Below are 21,036 nucleotides of genomic sequence, written 5' to 3' on the forward strand. Positions count from 1 at the left end.
TTCGAAAGGATGTTGCTTTTAATAAGTGACTGTTATAAATGAAACGTTCAAAATTCATGCGCAGTTCAGTCAATTGTTCAGTTCGAAACTATTAAAATGCTGCGCGTTCATTTGATGACGCACGAAAGCGAAAGAGTTAAAAAAATTGTCATACATCTGAAGTGAACTGTCATTCACTTTCCTTAATACGGTTCAAAAATTTTTTGAGCGTTTCAACGGTTGTTGCTGATGGTCTAAAAATTCGTTTGAGAGCTCGAGTCTCTTTCGATAATTCAGTTGATTTTCTAGAAGTGGCGAGATTGTTGATGGACAGTTAAGAGTGAAATCGACACAAAATAACCTAAAAAATAAGTGATGGTGGCTCCCAATGTCTGACATCAGCTGGCGATTTTTTTTCGACCGGAGATCTCTAAACAAGCCATAAGGCACTTAACTGTTTAAAAATAGGCTTTCTTTAACACAAGCGTGTACACTTTGGCCGTCTGCGATTAAAAAAAACCCTGCGCTCTCTACATATTCGTCGAACAATAGATCCGATAAACCCGAACATTTTTATCAAGGGATAACTCGTGAAGATTCCCGCTAATGCGCATTTCATACTTTCTTTAAAGAGAAAAAAAAATTTTGCTAGATAAGTGTACTTTTACCACAGAAAACATGATCGTGCTATTTTGTATAATTATTTTAATGTGTTTGATTCCAAGTTGATATTACTCACAAGCGCCTTATTGATGTCGGTTTCTGGTGACTTAGTGAATCAAATATTTCGATCACGTGACCTGTGAATTTTTTTTTTTTTCCTTCTTTTTTTGTCGCTGTATTTAAATCCATTGCCGGTTGTCCTTAGAACAAAAAAGCGTGAAATGAATGTTAAAATTGATCTTTAAACAATGCAACTTGAGATAAAGCGTGAATCCTCGTTGCATGGATAGGGGAAAGTAATGGAAAACTTGAGATGCGCTGATATGGGATCAGGCAGATTGCAGCCCTCGGCTTTAAATCCGGGACATTTCGTTCCCAGCGGTCGTGTCGCGCATGGTTTGTTCAGTGTGCGGGCGTGGTTCTGGTTGGTTGTTGCAATAAAGCGAAGTCGAACGCCATAACTAACTCGGAAAACCGGACAACGACCTTCATGGCGAAGTCGTAAGATATTTTAACACATGCTTCTTGGGTGAGAATCCTTCCAAGCATTCAGACTTTACTGTAAGGCTTCTGTTTGTGGTTTTACGCATTTGCTGGACTTCGAGAGTTCCCACGAACGGCCGAGTCTCGTTGAGTGAAGCTTCAGCTTAAATTTTCGAACTCTTGAATATCAACATGGGTTGCACTTTGAGTGCCGAGGACAAGGCTGCTGTGGAGAGGAGTAAAATGATCGACAAAAATCTTCGGGCAGATGGAGAAAGGGCCGCCCGAGAGGTCAAGCTTCTTCTGTTAGGTTAGTAATGAATTGTTCCGTAGTCGATCGAAGCGCACGGCTGATGAATTATATTTGGCTCCAACATGTCGAATGCGTGCACCAGCCAATCTTTCCAACACGTTCGTAAAGTCGATGTATTTGTTATGTTGACTATCTGCCGTGTAGTTCGATCGTCTTATAAGTTTATCTTTTAAAAGTAAAAGCTTCGTGGAAATAAAATCGTTAGTGGTAGCAGTTTCAGTAGAAGGGCTTCGAATTCGAAGCTAGGAAATACTGAATGTGCCGTTAGTCAGCTGGTTTTTTTCTGCCTAGCAACATTTTATGATCGCATTTCAGGCTATGAATCATTACTTACTCAAATTTTTTAGCTTCACTGGTTTTTCTATCAAAGATGAATCGTAGTTTCGGCTTATCCGCCTTTGCAAATGTACTTAAAGAGTTATATTATTAATTTTCCATCCAGAGTGAGAAAAATAAATTTGCCGCCATTATGGAACGTTCTCTTGCTGCTCTATGAAGAGTTCCTTACATTTGTATGAAGCAAACGCTTCATCTCTTGCCTTTAAGTTGGGCTGAAACAACAAGGAGAAATCCTTTTTAATCTTTTTTCTCCCGTCACTTATTGATCGTTCGTTCGAACGCACTTAAGAAATCGCACCTTTATATTGCTGTCGCGAAATAATGAAAAGAAACTGAAATTTGCAAGAGCCCCTTTTCTCGTTTCCTATATTTGTGATCCTGTTTAGCTAAGCGCTTTTCTTGGATTCAATGCCGAATGTGACTTAAAGTTCAATTTATGTAATCGTGTGTACTTTACAGGACCAAGAATATTGGATCATGTGAATCTCAAATCGAATATATCGGCGGGTAGTTGGAACGTGTTCTTTTCCATCTCTGAGGAAAGCCAAAGGCAAAATATCGTCTCGTTTATTAAGCATAGCTGTCATTTGTTACGCAGTTAGCAACACTTTTCCACGTATCTATAATTTCTTGTCAGTGATATATTGCGTTTTTTGAAAAATAACACTGGTCTTTCCTCTGGGGTTTCTTCACCTTTAGCAATAAAAACGGTTTCAATCAAGTCATCTTAAAACTCGCTACCTAGGAAATTTCAAGATTTTTGTTTTTTTCCCTTTTCAATTCTAAAAGTTTTGAGATGGCTAAGAACTGTTGCTCTTGTTATTTTAACTTGGTCACCATGGATAGTTGAATGTTTTCATAAACAGGTGGTGACTGCTGTATGAAGCCCATTCATAAAGGCATCTACCCATCCTGATCTTGAAATTACCCTGGATCACTTTCTCCACTGTTTATTTCAGTAATCTTCCTTGTGAGAACTGGCTTTGACTTATAGAAATACTTTATCTTTGATACAAATCAGTCAGACATTGATGTATCGGCAATAAATAAAACTAACATTGTAAATTTGTGATCCATTTGTTGTGGCATTGTTGTTTGCAAGTGTTATAATGTACCTGTGATGTTCCTTATTCAATTGATGTTTTGCTTCAACTCCAGTTACTTAAGTCAGCAGAAACCAAATAGACAAGCATGTAACAAGATGACCACAGCACTACGCTCATGATATTTTAAATTTTTTTTTTCACAATACTTATTGGTTTTCAAATCTCAAGGCTTAAAAAAATTGCCAGTTTCTTAGAGCTGATAAAGTGATCTTTGCATTAACTATTTCTATGGTCAATACTACCAGTTAGAGGAAACAAAAAGTTGCTCTTTATTTATTGGAACAATATTGACACACACAGTTTGGGTTTCTAGAAACATTTGTATAGTTTTGGTGAAATTTGCCAGTTAGTTCCCAATTATCAAAGATCACTGTCTTGTTATTATTATGATGAAAATTATTATTATCACCATCATTATTATTATCACTGGTACTTTCTCTGCTCAGAAGGACAAATATATTGCTCTCAAATTGGACAGTGGTATAATTGGGTCTAGCATTACAATTACCAGAGAGTTGCTTTTGCTGTTTGAACAGTCTCTGTATATAGCACTGTCATGAAACCATGTTCTGGCTGCTTCATTCTATGGTGTTTATAGGTTTCTGGTTTTAAAACCACTCTAAAGAAACACAGCATTCTCACTTTCTTCAAGCAGTCAATGATCTGTATAAACAGCAAAGTCTGAGTGCATTTTTTGAAAATCAAATAAGACCTCAGTGTAGGAAATGTTTGTTTTTCTGTCTGAGATAGTTGACAGACGTGATATATGGTCTGTCTCGTCCAGTTTGGCAGCATGTGTATCTACCTAAGAGAATGGTAATATTTTCACTACTATTAGTTTGTAAGCTTACATACTCCAACTCCTGAAAAGTCTTTTTTTCTATGGGAACACAATGCAGTTATGATACATTCTACTACATGCTGTTGTATTTGTAAAGCTGGTTTGTTAAATGGAGAAAAGTTCCTCTGACTGGGCTCAATTTTGTGCTTTATTTCATTTGGGTACTTAACTGATTTTAGATTTAATTATGGGAAAGTCCAATTTTATTTGCATTTCTCCCAGAGGTGCTTTGAATAAATAAGGAAAAGTGAATATTTAAAATAAACAAAGAAATATTTTTTGTCTCAAGTTATTGGTTCCTTCCTTCATTAGTATGCAAATTAGATATACATAGTGTAGATTGTGCAGATCATGTTCTCTTTCTGGATCTTTGATTTGAAAAAGTTTTGAGATTGGAGCACAAGTCAAGTCTTTAGTTATGTGTGGACACCAAAGGAGCTCTTTATTGTGGAACAATACTGTAGAGTTATCCTACTGTAGCTTTGATAGTCCAAAATCGCAGATCACACTTTGAATTATTCAATTATTAAAACCACTGTGCGTGGTGTGCTTGATTGGGAGTGTGCTGGACTGCCATGAGGAAGGGTGAAAGTTACCTAAATGGGATGACCACTCTAGGTATTAAAGCAACTTGAGAGAGGGGCTTCTCTTCCTCTGTAATCAGTAAATGATTGATTATTCTAGTCTTTCTGGATAAGGACTTAACCAACATCACATGCTGGTCTGCGAAATTCTCTACCCTGAATATTAGGTTGTGAATACTGTGCACAAGGAAAACTCATGAGCATACATTGACAGTAGATTTCACAGATGGAATTGGTGTGTGGAGTCATTGGTGGGAAATATTTCATGCAAAAAAGTGATATCTTGTCTTTTACCTTACCTGGATATCCTAAGCACAGATGCATGCACCTCTAGCAAGGATGCTGCTCGTGTAAATAGGCTGCAGTTGTAAGAGAAGAGCTTGGTCAAACACAATCCAGGTCAGAAATTGCAACCAGCTGGTTGTTAAGGAAAAATTTAAGACCAGGTCAGGAGGCAGTGAACCTGACATCTTGTTAATTTTTTAGGCCTGCACTCAAGAAATATACTCTAAGCTGTGCATTAAAAATTGAATGCAAATTGAAGTGCAAGGCTTCCCAGTGGTTTCTTATTTTTGGTATAGCTGAAATTTGTAAACTCTTTTGATGTTTATTTAGGTTGAAAGTGAAGGTAAGATCAACATAATTTGACCTCTAGAACAATTGTATGCTTGCACAGGCATTGAAGTTGGTCTGATTGTCCTTCTATAGTGGCCTTGTTTTCAAAGAGTTCATAGGACAGTCATTTCATGGACTCAGAGCACATCTTTTTTCGCTGGAGCTTTGTTGGGCACAGGTTTGCCACATGGTCTCCAAATCTTCAAAAAGCATTTTCAGAATGAGTAAAGAGATTATGCAGAATGGATAGAACATGGCCTTCCAAACTGTAAGCAGGTGATTGTTGTACAGTCACAAAGGTTGATCTTTAGCACTAGTCAGTGCCACTATGAGCAAATGTGCCCTCATTCTTTTCATTGTATCTGTGAGCACTCTACTGATAATTGTTTATGAGTCTTAATTTATCACAAGCAAAGAAACATCTCTTAAAATATTACATTCAGTGTTCTTCAAAGGTACCAGAAGTTGGTATAGTAAAAGTTTTCATCCAGTGACTGAAAAAGGTGCTTAGGTGCCAACTGGTGCCCTCATGTAAAGGTGATATCAAAACCGGAGAGAGTAAATCTATATGTCTTTTATAATTACATTAATGCCTTTTTTTAGTTCATTATTGTCATGTAATAAATCATTTTTATCCTTTTGTTAGTTGCACTCCTGACTTGTGCAACTTTTGATGTCATCTTGCACTGATCCATGCGTGACTGTACATTGGTTCATCCTGTTTGGTCTCTTAATTTAAGCTGTTTTTCTTCTGAAACTCTGCAGTTGTCTTGTGATAGCAATGTGATTGGGTTATTTTTTTTAAGAATTTTTTTTTTCCATCTAAGAGACAGTCAGTACCAATAGACCACCATCCCATATTCAAGCTACAGTAGGTTTCTTTGATTTCACAATGCTTTAAAACTTCATTTTTAAATTTTTTTTATTCTAGAATTATTGATTTACACTTAAGATGTGTGCATTTGCTTTATTGTCTATTGACGGCTTATTGTGTCACTTGTCAGTCTCAATGCGAAAGTCCTGTTTCTTAAAGGATGTTATGTTGTGGTAATGGTCATTGCCTGCTGAATATAGTTTAAAACTCTTGTTTGGTTGTGGAGTATACCTTGATACAAAGGAAGATAGTCATTTGAGAAGTGATGTATAGATTGTGAATTCACCAAGGAACCATTCCATATTTAACTTAATTACAAGCTCCTCTTGAGAAAAAATTTCAGTCTTGTATGTAACAGTCACTGTGTTAATTTATTGATTAATTAAAAAAGAGACACTTAAAAAAAATTTATGTACTTAAATAAACCGAATTTCAGTTCAGTCTGTCTCTGAAACCCCATGGGAGGAGTTCTTTTAAATAACTTTTAATTTCACGCCTGCTTGCTAGCCAAAAATGGTGTCCTATTTATGTTGAGTTATGATTGTCTAGTGCATCAGAAAAGAATCTCCATTATGTTATTATATTTTTTGCTTCATAAGGGGATGATTGTTTAGTCCATTTATTTTGTGGTGTATTTCTCCACCCATGTCTTTCAATCAGAAGCTTTTTGCAGTTGCATGAAACATAATCTGCCTTCCGGCTCAAATCCATCATGTAAGGAAATCCCACAGTCTAATTGGCTACATATCATATCTGTTATCTAACAGTAGTAATTGTGTTTTTCATTATGTAGACATCAGTAAGGATTATTCAATGAGTACCAGAGACGCTGGCTGAAGAGTTATGATGTCTTAAAGAATTTTTGTGAAACATTTATAGCATAGTAAGCCAGAAAGAGATAAAGCGACATAATTATCAAACAACAAATGGCTGCTTATATTAATTTACAGCTTAATCTAGTCTTTTCTTGCAATCTTTTCTTTTCAATGGGGTTAGTGGTTGGTTATAAGCTGTGTTTATGGTGAAACCATCAGTTTTTTATCATGTAGGGGGGGACTTTGATGGGAAAAGAATGAAACTTACCCAAATTGTCCTGTAGAATTGGTCTCTAAACTGCAAAATTTATTCCTCAGTTACAAAAACTATTCTTAATCAACATGTCATTGAATTGTTTTAAAAGCAGAAGTAGCTACTGATGTAACTGTTAATTAAAACCACGAGACAGTCCCTGTAGGGAAAAATGTGAGATAACAATATGAAATACTTTATTGAAAAGGTTGATTTTTATTTTCCAGGTGCTGGTGAATCTGGAAAAAGTACCATAGTGAAACAGATGAAGTGAGTAAAATTTGAAAGACAGTTTTATTCTGTGAATGATACAACCATACTCAGAGAAAAAGAACTCCCAATGTATCTATTAGAAGTCAAACTCTACAACCCTCTGATCATACATGTAGTACCTCAGATGTTTTAACACTGAGGTATAGAAGACTTTTAGTAGGCAAGTCAATATGTGATGCTTCTGTTCAATAACGATGTCATAAAAGATGGAAAATTTTATGTTTGGCAATTTAAGATTATGTAAATATGAGAAAAAAATATGGTAAAAAACATACTTAAGGTAAAGTTTGACTTGCATATATTAAAAACATTCACGGAAAGAGGTGTTTTACAATGAAGCTGAAGTTAACCAAGCATAAGTTACTTAATTTGAGTAACTGATTGACAGTTGATAAATAATTAAAACTACTTTTTACATCTAATAGGATTATTCATGAACATGGCTATACTCAAGAAGAATGTGCACAATACAGACAAGTAGTGTATAGCAACACAATACAGTCCATGATTGCTATTATCAGAGCATTAGGGACACTAAAAATTGAATTTGGTCACGGCGACAGAGCAGTAAGTTTATAGTCACTTGTATCACTTTACACCCTAACATCAGCACAGGGCGTGAAATTAATTTTTTTCTCTGATAGCCACTTGGCTCCTAAATTCTTCAAAGTGGTAGCCAATTCAAAAAAAGTTGGTTGCCATTTTCAAAGACAGATTAAACCTTTTTGTACACTGTCAGCATTCTAGATAGACCCTCCAAAATTAGGTTGGGGAAAAGATCTTTAACGTACTACTAAGTGAACATTAGGATGGATGATATACAACGCTCAAGCTCACCTAAATCCAAGATGGTGTCTAGTTATTGATCGAGTTTCAAGTGCGGCGTTTTGGAAACAAACTTAATGGGGATTATCTTTGCAAATCTTTTTAATTCACTATATCTCTTGGTAGGATTCTGATGAAACATTCTAGTCGCCAATTTGGCGACTAATTTTCAGAATTTGATCGCCAAAGTAAAAAATTTAGTCACATTGGCGCCTGTATTAGGCACAATTTCACGCCCTGCAGCATGTATTGTCTCAATACTGTTATCTTTACATTTCCTCTAGTGCTGACAAGGAGAATTTGTTTGACAATCAGGAGCTTCCTAAATTACTGATTATTTCCTATATTGTTGTGACTGTTACATTTAACTCAAGGGTGATACTGTAAAGATAAATGAGAAGCCAGTCACTTTTAAGGGTTCAAAATCATAAGTGATGTATCAATGAATTGAAATGTTGTGGACACGTAAATGTGTCCTCCAAAAGATGAACCCATCTACTTCCAGGAGAGGTTAACCCATTGAGCCCCACACCTTAGAGCTCAGACCACCCCCTGAAATTCCAGAGAAAATGGCTGCTACAGTGAACACACAGACCACTGCCAAAATAATTTAAAATTTTAATGTCTTCATTTCACTCTACTGAAGGGAAACTGCACAAAGTTGCATATTAAATAATATACTTTCCCCCTGTCAAATTTTATTTTCAACTTGAGCATCAGGCTCTCTCAAAAAAAAATTCTAAAGCTAGAGAACGGATTCAACTTCATGATGTACAGCGAGTCATTAGCAAGGTTGCCTTCAGCTTTGAAAGTATTTATCAGTATGATGACTCTCTTTTGCACTCTTATTCCATCAGAATCATGTAAAAAGCTTTCCCTCAAATACAACAGCAAAAGACAGATCGCAAATTTCTCCTCAACAAAAGGAATCCTAAACTTTCTAACGCGGGTCAATTTTGAATTTGCCCGCCATAGCGACATCGCGACACACGTCACAAGGCGCAGCTATAAAATTACTTTTTGCGAGTCATGAGCAAGAACAAACCAATTTTTACGCCTAAATGAAAAGTTTCACTTTGAACAATGCATATATGTTCTTCGCTTAGGCAAACTTTTGCTCCAAGCGAGTTACAAGGGGGCAAACTTTGCAGAGGACATCGTTTTGGTCTTCTGCGGTCGGGTCAGCAAGATGTAAATATTTCCCCAGAGTCATGAAGCGGTGCTCTGGGATCGTTTTTTTTTAAGCAATCAACTCCAACAAACTCGTCAGAATCCCAGTACATTGCCAGCTGAGGAAGTTCATGGATTCCAATGAGAATGTTTAGCCTGAGATACGCTGAAATTTCCGCTTGAGTAGATGTGAACAATCGATCCCCTTTCGAACGAGCGTACGCAACGGTGTATCGGACGATTTCGTCAATGTAAGCATCGTCGATAAATACATTGAAGAAATCTTTGGCAGTTGCATTTTCTCCGAGATCTCTGGTCGGGCCACAACGAATGGAGAATTCCTCAACATTAATTTGTCGCAATTAGCTAGACCATTGAAGAGCATTTGGTCGGCTTTCTTCTGCGGCAGATTCTTCATCACTACTTTCGTCGCTTCCTTCTTCCTCCTCACTAGCATATAGCTCAACATCGGAACCGCTTCCCCTTTCTTGCGACCGTAGGTCGAAAAAGTCTTCCATCTCGTCATCCACATTGCGAAGCAAGTTTTGTTCATGCTGTGCTTGACGAGCTTGTCGCTTTTTTCAATTTCTTCGATGATAAAACCAGCGAAGACTTCTTGCTCTTCATCGGATGAAAATTAACTTTCATCAATTCTTCCAGAAGCTATGTCTTAGACCACGACATATTTTTGAAAAATTTGTCAAAAATCGCACGGTTAACGTGGAATAGTGAGTTTGGTCTCAAACGAAAGCTTATTTTTTGCATGTCACGTTTCACTGCTTTTCAATACCCAGGGGAGTTTTGTTTCTAAGCTACAGCCAATCAAAACAAGCCATTTCTGACAGGGCGCATGAGGGCGCATTGGAATTTCAGAGGGGTTTTATTTCTGGGCGCATGAGGGCGCATCGGGTGTCAATGGGTTAAAGAAAGGAAGTGAAAGCACTGCAAAGGGGAACTGTGTTGTCAAAGGACACAACACAATGATCTGGCCAGATTTCAAACCCACACCTCTTAACCTGGAGTCCAGCATGTTAACTGTTAGGCAAATGCGTTTTCCTCTACTGAGTTTACAAAAACACCTCAGATTTGTGAGAGCCTTAACATGTACAGTACTGCTCACATATATGTTAAATATGCAGACAAATTTCATACACTTAGACGTGAGGTAGTCAGATGCGTATAAATGATTTTTTTGCGCACACAATTGGAAAAAAGTGTGACTCTGTGCCTTTGTTATTCAATGCTCTAAGTTTCCTTTGTATTACATTGTTGTGTAAACAAAAAGCAATGAGTCGACAATTGAAAATTTACACACATTGCATTGCTTTGCAAATTTATCAATTACAAGCTGTAGCAGTAGACTTGCTTGATTTGAGTTGTTGATGAATCAGCTGGGAAGGAAAATATCACTTACACAAGGCATCAAAACACATGTATTATTAAGCAGGTAACAAAGCGAAAACTCACTAATATGCTTCTTAATTAATTCATTGCCATCAACCCTCCCTTAAATGTTTACGCAGCAGAATGCAAACAGTTTGGTGTTTGCATCACAGGTGACAATTTCTTCAAAACTTCAAACTTACCTTGAACACCCTCAATGAGGATCAGAAGGAACATGTACTACATGTATTAAGATGGTGAATGATGATTTATTTTATTCATTGCAATTGGCGCTCACTTCAGTGTTTACACACCAGAATGTAAACAGTTTCATTTTGCATGGTTTGTTTGATTGCAGAACGCATTATATTACAATGATAAAAGGTCAAGTTTGAGTAAATCACAATCACAATCTAACTGCCTGACTCTTGCTGAAAGCCCAGACATGGATCCCATAGAGCTCCTCTGGCACAAACTGAAAATGTTCTTGCATTGTCTTGTATTACCATGTTGACAGGCATAAGTTCAATTACTGCTGTATTGATGTATTACCTAATTGCACGTGCCAGCAAGTCTTAAACAAACTTGAACTACATATATCTGGTATTTAATTTTTTCCCTTCCCTTTTTCGAGCAACTACATGAACGTCAATCAATGACTTGACAAATATTAAAAGAAGAAGAAAATCCAGTTTCCCATAAAAATTTCAAGTTAGGACTAGTCGTATGTGACAGGTAACCATACACACAACACCATTAAAATAAGCAAGTAGAACTTATTAGTTTTGTATAAATGGCCAGATGAATGAACTAGTTTTTGAGAACAGCATGTTCACTGATGATAAAAGCTATGTAATAAGCATTTGCATGTGGGTTTGCATTCAGAATGCGACAACTGATTGTAAACAGGTGCCTTAGCTGATTCTACTGAATTATGATACACTAAGAAAAAATTTATTTTTAACAAATTCCCAAGCTGTTGCAACACATGTTTTTTGATAGGCAGACATATCAAGTTTATGCACGCATGTGCAATTTTTTTTATGCTGATAATTTTTTTATTCACAATTGCATGCAATCTTTGGCATATTTTATTTGTGTTTTTTGGTTTACATATGCGCGAGCAGTACTGTAGGTACCTGGAGGTAAGAGCACCGATGTGTTTATGTGCTTGACTTAAACTTCTTCCTCTGCTTATTGCAGGATGATGCCAGAGAGCTTTTTGCATTAGCAGGAAGCATGGAGGATGTGAAGTTCACACCAGAACTTGTATCAATCATGAAGAGATTATGGAATGATAATGGAGTTCAAAACTGTTTTGCAAGATCAAGAGAATATCAGCTAAATGACTCGGCAGCATAGTATGTACAATACAATCTTTTCGTTATTACTGTAGACATTGGCTATAAGCTGCACCTTTTTCCTAAAACAGGGGTGTGTTATCTGAAAGAATATCTGGAAAAGTGCCTGAGTCTGTATCAGATGCTTAGCTATTATCTTCGAATGACCTGGTAAACAAACTTAAGATTTCTTGTTTTTTATAAAATTCTTTACGTACAGCTTAAATTGTAGGTAAGGATTCAAAGTATTCTAGTGAGTGAGTTCACATGGATTTGCGTTCGATGATGTTACCAACTTAAAGCAACTTTCTCAATACCCCACTTGTGATCTCTTTCAATTGCGGCTTATCTGCGACTGCAGCTTATCCGATAGTGTTTATGGCAATAAGTAAAGGTTATTAGAAACAGATCATTTTGAAAAACTTTTATACAATGAGATTGCTCTTTGTTGAAACTTGTGTTAGACAATTAACTTACATCCACTTTAAACTTTGTACAGTAATTGAAAAGCTGTTTCAAACCTATTTGTAGTCATTCATTTTCTTAGATTTTTTTGGATTGTTTGCGCCATTATACTCTTTCCTTGTTGCTTTAAGGTTACTTTCTACCTTCACAGGAGTCTCTTCGGGAAAAATTTGTATGCATGCCAGTTTCACTAAAATCCTAGCAAACTATACATCAGAAGAAAGCTTAATAAGTGCAGTTTACAATATAAATGTAATTTAAGCGAATTTTCTCGTAAGGAAGTGTCAGGAGCCGGTAATGTGTGAAACAACCAAAGGTTCTTATGCTGAATTCATTGGGTATCAGATGTTGCAGCATGAGCAAAATGGCTGCACAGTCTTGTTTACAAGGCTTCAATCAACAAATATTTTTTTCAGTATTCTGATTGGTGGTTGAGATATTGGCCTAGCTAAAAATATAATAAATCTAATATATTTAGATATTGGAGTTGCTAAAAATACGCAAGGCGTGCTGTGTAAATGGATGCCACAGGACAAGTACTTCAAATATCAAAATTTCCCAACATACTTTCTTTTGTCACTATTCCTGGAATGTTTTGGCAAAATTTGACAAAAATTGTTCAAATCTCTATACCCTAAAAATTTGCTTAAAGAGGTTGTATTCCTCCTAAAATCAAATGGGAGATTTTAGCTCAAAAAGGTTTGCAAGCAACTCCTGCTACGCAAGGAGATTATCTCACGTCCTGAAACTGCAAACCAGTGGGAACACAGGACCTCCTGGCATCATTGACAATGTATTAAGATTTCCTGGGAAAAGTAACCGATTGCAGACACATGTTTTTAATCTTGATCACTCGGTGGAGCATTGAGGAGGATGACACAATAATAAGCAAAAGTGCCAAAGGCAAAAGAAAAACCCTTGGCATCGATGGAAAAACTGGAAAATGTGCTGAGGAGCAAGACAGTTGACAGCTTTCAAAATTATGATTCGAGTCAATTGTTGATGTTTTTGTTTTAAGGCTGGTACTTGCGTAAAGAAAAGGAAACCTCATTTTTAGCATTATGTATGGCAAATTTCAGTTTGACAGCAACTTCTTTGTTCAAAATCAATCTGGACACCAGCATGGAGCTCTCCCAGTACCAGTTGCTTTCACAAAGGAATTTTTTTCATTTCTTGACAGAATTGTACTCTTTCTTTCCTCTCTAGACATGGTTTTTTTTCCTTTTTTACCATGGACTTCCTTCCTCTTGATTTTTCCATGTGCAAATATTTTTTTGTAAGCAAAGAGCTTCCACATGTACATTTTGTCAAGTTCCAGATGTAAACAAAATATTGAAATAAGGTGAAAATGAGCCTCAATATAGGCAGCTGCTGAGATTATGACACCTTCCTGAGTTATTAACTTATATTTGAAAATGCATTTTTAACTTGTGAATTGCGCGCTTGCGCAAGAGCAAGTTGTAGATACGATGTGGGGAATAGCACTCGCTCGCTTGATTGGTCGATTCCTGTAAACTTTTTTTCGATTTTAGGCTTTTGAGTGCATTTGATAGTGTTTGGCAAGCAATAAACAAACAAAATGGCGACCTTTGTTGCTAAGAATAGTGGTGGGGTGAAAAAGAAGCCAATGATAATATTAAAAAAAATTTTTTTTTCGTTTTAGTTTCAACAAGCGGCGCCAGTGACTGGCCGGCATGCAAGGATTTACACTGAAATAACAGAACAACCTTCGTTTTTCATATAATTGTAATTTACAATCCTTGAACTTGAAAATAATCGGAAGATTCATTGAAAATATCACTTACTGCAAAGCGCTCAGAGTTTACAGATGTTCAAAAGCTTTTTCTGTTATGGCGTGAGATTGACAACAAAATCAATCATTACGTTTCGTATCGTGTGGTTTTCCTGTGTGATGCAACAGAAGATGCTGGCAACTGACAAAATTACAAGTTAACACAAAAATCAAATAACACCTAAACAAACAATTTTAGCTACCGATTTTCAGTGAATTTTTAAAGAACAATTTTCTTATAAGTTTCAAGACAATTTGAAGATTCAAAACACATATTACATACTAAAATGCGGAAGTTATACACCACAAAATTGATAAATAGGCCTGAAATGAAATTCTATCTTGTTATTGATTATACGTTGCCTAGCACGTGACTTAAATCTACCCAGGCGGAGATCCAAAACGAAGCTGGCAGTCTTGGCTTATGCCCCATTCACACCAAAGCTTAAACATGTTTAAAAGTTGTTTTGTTAAACACAGTTTAATTTTTTTTTTCTTCATAGAAACTATTTAACCGAATATTTTTTACTTGAATGTAGCACATTGGAAATGCGAGTTAGCAAGTACTTGAATCCAATGGAAAATCAAGTTTTTCAGTTCTCTGTTTATAATTTTCATTCAATGAAAACCAGTTTAACAAAACATGTTTTGCTGGTGTGAATGGGGTATTAGTTATATCACTCAAAACTCATTCCCGTTTGTCTCATTTGATAAAGAGGGAATCGTTAATGTTTTCATTGCGACAGTATTGCCTTGATTTTCTAATATTTACAATGATAGACAGTAAATCTCACTTTTCACCCACATTTACTTCCAACCTTTTCTTTTGAACCAGAAACAAAAGTGATAGACATTTAAAACACATGACATCATCCACCTTGTTAAATGTAATAGCATGATCACTTCAATTGTAATGCCTTCTTATCCCAACGTTACTTTGTTTCTTTGCTACATTAGCAAACACTGAACTACTGCTCGTACTCTAGATATGACAATCAACCACAAAATTCCCAAAACCAGATAACATTAAACATAATCCAAAAAATCATGGGTCAATTCACAAGTTTTCTCACAGAGCACTTTGATTCTAACTAACCCAGATGCTTTTAAAGACTTCAGAAAAATTTTTTAAGGAAACATCAGGTTGAATGTTTGAATTCAGTGTAGTCAAATAAAAGAAAGATCTATATTTTCAGCCTCTGAAGGTGGGAAGTAACCTCTACTTGTGGAAGTATTAATTTATTTATTTATTTATTGTGCTCAGTATTTCTTTCTTGATAAATTTTAGCTTTTGTTTCGACTGATATTGAACAGTGTATACCCAGGTTTTTCATTTTTTTTCATATTTTTCTTATTTCTAGTTACCTGAATGCACTTGACAGACTAGGGTCACCAGATTATGTCCCCACAGAGCAGGATGTCTTAAGAACAAGAGTGAAAACTACTGGTATAGTGGAGACTCATTTTACATTCAAAGATCTCCACTTCAAGTAAGTAAACATATTCAAATAAATCATGTCTTTAGGGATATGGTGGACCTTTGCTGGTGTCTCTCACCTAAAGAAGCATGACTACCATTAGCTATAGGTCAATGGAGAGGTTATGAAATGTGCCATCTGGAAAAAACTTTTTCTGTGTTAGCTCAGTCCAATTGTAAACTGACTGAGAAGTGACAATGCAAAACTGGCAATATCTTGTGCTAATTAATCTGGCACCAAACTTGACTACACAAATTAAACTTCTGCACAGTTTCGATGCTGAGGGGTTGGTCTTTAAAACTGCATGGGGCTTTCCCATATTCTCAATGGTGCGCTTGCAATTTTTCTATCAAGGTTGCTTATCAAAATTTTACCAATACACATTGGGTCAAAGGTCATTGCAATTGGTATCTTGGGAGTCTTCCAACTAAATTTCAAGCCAGTTCATTAAATTTTCAGACCCCATTGATTTTTTCAAAGAAGACATGTCAAAGTAGGTTTTTTTTCCTTTCAATGTTTTGCCAACATTTCACTTCTGTGGGTGACCACACATCAAATTATGTCAACACTCTGATAAATGGAAATGCCTGGTGTCCTGCAGAGTCTGTCCTGTGACAGACCTTAGTTCAACTCACTAGCTGGCAGTTTTGATTTCCAGGTCTTTTTTTGTCTGTTTTAACCTAAAAGCAGCTTAAGTATGCCAAGAAACATTGTGAGGATTGCCTAAACCACAAGCCCCTACCCACATTGTTGAGATTTTTTTGCTATTTCACTTCCAAATTCTTCAATTTCTTGCACTTGCATATAGGCTTCCTTTTTTACTTTCGCCAAGGACTCTTCCCCATGTTTTCTTTCTCCATCGGCAGTGTAGTTTAATACAGAGAGAAATAGCAGAGATCGATATTTGCAACTGAAATCTGGAGATGTGTACATGATTGAAATTCAAGAACCAGGGTGTTTTTCCATAACAAAACACTCCAGGAGTCATTTATGGTGACATTTTATAATTGGCTATTCACACTTTGGCAGGCTACAGAATTCAGCTTTTGTAAATAACTTGCACATGTCTTAATATTTTTAGTAAACTTTCTCTCAGAGTATAGTTAAAATCAATATGGTAATGTTAAGTTTGATGTGAAAAAAAAAAGTGACACTTGAAGGTCTATCATACTCCTAACCTCGAAGTTTCAACAGTAGCTCTACATATTATAGACAATTTTTATTATTGTCACTTTATTTTGGGAGAGAAAGATTAAGAAAGTTTACAAATAGCAAGGAATCACATTTTAATGTTTTCTAGACAAAACTTCAGGGAGTTGATCTTAGCATTTGTAGTGGAGTTGACTGATGAGGAGTAATGATGGATTTTTGAAGGATTTTTTTGTTGGTTTTTCTAAGTCTGTTAAGTCATGCTGACAACGCTTAACATCCAGAAGTGTTCTAAACAAGTTAAACTAAGAGACCACTGGAAAAATCCCTTCATCTATCAGTGTGAACACAGAACAAGACATTGTGCAAGCTGCATTTTTTTTTTTTAATTTGTTGCAAATTATAGATTTTTGTATTCTCCAAGTAATGGGTTTATCTGAAGTTCTCTTGGTAGTTACCCTTTAACTCCTATGATTGACTAAGACAGAATTTCTCCCTACAATAACAATACAATATCAAGCAGACAAATGATGAGAATGAAGAGAAAGTAATTATGAGATTATCAGTTGATCCAATGCCAAATTCTCCAAACTAACCTCATGAGAATCATATGAGATCTTGAGTGTGATAGGGTTCTTTAATAGTTAACCTAATGTATGGTCAGTGAAAATCTTGTTTAGAAGTCTGCATAATTTCTTAAATTCTTGTTTTGACTGATTCACTGATTTAAATTTCTCATTTTTTTTTTTTTTTTTTGTTAAATTTTAGAATGTTTGATGTTGGAGGACAGAGATCTGAGAGGAAGAAGTGGATTCACTGCTTTGAAGGAGTCACTGCTATAATCTTCTGTGTGGCACTGAGTGCTTATGATTTGGTCCTGGCAGAAGATGAGGAAATGGTGAGAAGATTTGTTTTGTTTGTTATTCCACTCAAACTTTAAATTGTGATAAACATATTAAATTCTTCTTTAAAAATCCTTACATTAGCTGGAAAAGAGGCAGTAAAGTTATGGAAATGCTTCTGGTAGAGTTTTTATCTTGATTTTAGTTCCATTCTCTCACCCAAGAGTTAAAAAAAATGCTAAGCAGCTTGAGTTGATAAGTAAACTTCATATCCCATGAGTTAGGGCTAAGATACATGTACATATAGGTGTCTACTTCTAGCTAATAAGGATTTTTAGTGAACCACAACAAGATTGGCAACAAGGACATGATAGAACAAGATCTAACAAGCAGAACAATAGCTCAGCATCAGTTCTGTGTTTTAAACTTTGTACAATTCTTAGTTGTTCTCTGTGCAATATTAATGAAAAACTAAACTTTGTGTGTGGTCTGAGAAAAGAAGTTAATTGACATTCAGTATGGAATTCAACTCTGTTGATAAATGTTATGCAGAAGTTGAGTTTTGTTGCTGTAAGGGATGGTAAACACATCCAGCCATTTGCAAAATTTTAGCTTTTAATATAGATTCCTTTGGTAATTGATGCCTTTTTTTTAATTTTGTGGCATTGCCATCCTGACTGCTTAAGGTCCCTAATCTTGAAGATGTTACTAAGAAATGTGGCTATTTCTAGCCCATCTTTGGTTTATATGAAGTTTCTGATGTGTAGAGTTAAAAGAACAAGCAGGTTTTTGTTATGGTAAAATTGCAACAAGGTCATGGTATCTAATTGCCAGCCAGCTGAGTTAATGGCTTAGGTGAATGTAACTCTGTAGAGGTTAACCACTGAATGTGCAATATGCAAGTTTCTAAGCACATGTTTATCAAAGGATCAACAGATGTAGTTGTTGCTTCAATTATTTTGGCTTAATTTGTGAAACTGCTGGTCTCTGTTTTGCAGAACCGTATGATGGAAAGCATGAAGCTGTTTGATTCCATCTGCAACAATAAATGGTTCACAGACACATCCATTATTCTCTTCCTCAACAAGAAAGATTTGTTTGCAGAGAAAATCACCAAGTCTCCTCTGACAATCTGCTTTCCTGAATACACTGGTAAAGATTTTTTCTTGTCATTGTGTCTGGCAGTACAACTTTCAGTAATTTGATTAGATACACAGTACTTGCCTTTACTTTCTTTGTCTACAAGATTTATAAATGCAATGGTTTGTTAACTCTACTTAATTGTTAGTTCAATATGGAAAAGCATAGAGAGTTGTGTGGTGATAAGGAAACAAGAGTTCATGCATATTCTGGTCAAGATAATTCATGGAATTCTGCTTGGTGCTAAGTCACTGAATTGTATCTTCAACATTTTTAGGCTCAAACACGTATGAGGAAGCTGCTGCATACATTCAGCTTCAGTTTGAAAATCTGAACAAAAGAAAAGACACCAAGGAGATCTACACACATTTCACATGTGCCACTGACACAAACAACATCCAGTTTGTGTTTGATGCTGTCACTGACGTCATTATCAAGAACAACCTCAAAGACTGTGGACTGTTCTAAGCTATCAATTACTATTTGAGCAGTAAGTTGCTTTTCTTATGCTATATATTTCCTATATCTGCTCACAGAGTTCTCACACCATGTGGCTTTGGTTAAGAATACGGCAGAGCAAACATGACACGAATATGTTTAACTTGCCATTTCAGCCACCTCACAATGTTTTCATCTTGTACATTAAAATTTGAAACTTATCTGTGTTCATGAAGTTGCTATCTTTTGAGCTGCCCATTGCTTTTTCTTTTGAGGGGGAAAAAATGTGTTCAGTGTCATTTTATGGACCAATACTCTTTTTAAACAACATAAAGAAACAGAATCATGAAAATGTGTATTCTGTCCAACATTTGCAAGTGAACATATGAGGGTCTGTATTTCTGTTAGTACAGTGTTTGTTTGATTAATCTCTGTCACAGGAGTGTGTGCACAAAGAAGAGCGAGTTATCCCTTTCATTCTCTAGATCTCATTAGTAATTCTCCTTACTTTCTGCTACACAATTCTTATCATGTTGGTTCTGAGAATTTGGTATTGGGACGACTGGTAATCCTCTAGTTGATATTTTTATTTATTCTCGTCACTTGTCTGCTTGATATCGTATTTATATTTTAGGCAGAAAATTCTGTCTTAGTCACTTACGAGAGTTGAAAGGTTAGTTTCATGGGTCGTATGGATTTCTTGTTCTTTTAGGTCTGAGGGATGGTGTATTTGTACAAAAGATGTCCTGAAGATTAGTTTTGTGTACAGACCAAGGCAGATGTTTTTATATAATGTCAAGTAATTTATCTCTGCTCTCCCCATTATGTGACCTCAAACAGTTAAAAAAACCTAATGAGTATTAATTATCGTACACGCCCAACATGGCCGTTGACAGAATTTCACGAGATCATAAAAGAATTTAAAAGTCACTCCAAACTATTTCAGTGTTGTAAAAAGAAACAGCTATGAATCTAATTTAATTTAACAGAGGCACTTTGAGGGAAAAAGTTGAATTACTGGACACTTTGTTTTGTATGTTAGTTAAGCTTGTAATTAGTAATGCATTATTATGTCAGCAGAGTGACTTGATTAACATAAAAAAGAAAAAAAAAGAAGAAATATGTCTATGATGTATTACTTAATGCTTTTATGGAGGAGGCTGAAAGGAACGAACAATATTTAAAAAAAACTTAAACTTCTGCCAAGGGTTTGATAAAAAAAGAGTCAGTTACAGCAATAAAACGTGCATCACATCAGATAATTTTGTTCTTTTGAGAGAAATTATCGAACAGCTACAACTTCAAGGAGGCTGAGTTATTTCCAACAGTTTGCTTACTGTGGTGTGAAACAGTGAAATAGTAACTGAACTGAACTGAAAAACGCCAAGATCAGTGGAAGGGTGAAGGACTTATCAAAAGATATGATTTAAAATGTCACGGTCATGCCTTGATGTGTGTCACTAAGTTAATTATTAAATGATATTGTTATTTACCAGTTGCTGTGATAATTCAAGAGGATCTTATCTGTATATTAGGGATCTTGAATGATTCGATGAGAGACTATTATTAAAAGGATGATTTTAAAGACTGCTTTGTTGTTCTTGTTGTTGTTTATTGGAATCAAGCGTCTCTGGTCCTGTCACGCAAAACGCTCTGCGCAGGGTGTTGCGTGACGTGGTCGGGCTGAAAACTAATTTTTGGTAAATCAGGTCGGATCACACGATTTAGGAAGTAAAATATTTTTCATTACACTCTCAGGAAGTTTGGTATGATAATTCAGAGGAAGCACGCATTCACTTAACACCGCGAGTCGAAATTTGACTTGCTTCAAATTTGAAGATGGAATGCCTCTTGCAGCGATTTCGTTGCGAAGTCC

At 35.9% G+C, this 21,036-nt stretch overlaps 1 protein-coding gene across 1 annotated transcript; it reads left to right on the top strand.

Moving 5' to 3' along the window:
• Positions 1-1,069: 1,069 nt before the first annotated feature.
• On the top strand, positions 1,070-20,749 carry LOC113684972 (guanine nucleotide-binding protein G(i) subunit alpha). The gene is made up of 9 exons (XM_027202395.2): positions 1,070-1,435; positions 7,093-7,135; positions 7,564-7,705; positions 11,720-11,877; positions 15,475-15,603; positions 17,509-17,638; positions 18,581-18,734; positions 19,000-19,212; positions 19,873-20,749. The coding sequence occupies exons 1-8, from the start codon at positions 1,318-1,320 to the stop codon at positions 19,188-19,190; spliced, it is 1,065 nt and encodes a 354-aa protein (XP_027058196.1). The 5' UTR covers positions 1,070-1,317; the 3' UTR covers positions 19,191-19,212; positions 19,873-20,749.
• The last annotated feature ends 287 nt before the right edge of the window (positions 20,750-21,036 follow it).

This window comes from Pocillopora damicornis, chromosome 13 (genome assembly GCF_964200805.1).
Source record: "Pocillopora damicornis chromosome 13, jaPocDami1.2, whole genome shotgun sequence".
Lineage (NCBI taxonomy): Eukaryota > Metazoa > Cnidaria > Anthozoa > Scleractinia > Pocilloporidae > Pocillopora > Pocillopora damicornis.

Bases quoted from the DNA above. Each gene is read 5' to 3' on its own strand.
- LOC113684972 (XM_027202395.2), top strand. From the start codon at position 1,318: ATGGGTTGCACTTTGAGTGCCGAGGACAAGGCTGCTGTGGAGAGGAGT. The intron at 7,706-11,719 runs GTAAGTTTATAG...TGCTTATTGCAG, and splicing joins TTGGTCACGGCGACAGAGCA to GATGATGCCAGAGAGCTTTT. The intron at 11,878-15,474 runs GTATGTACAATA...TCTTATTTCTAG, and splicing joins CTAAATGACTCGGCAGCATA to TTACCTGAATGCACTTGACA.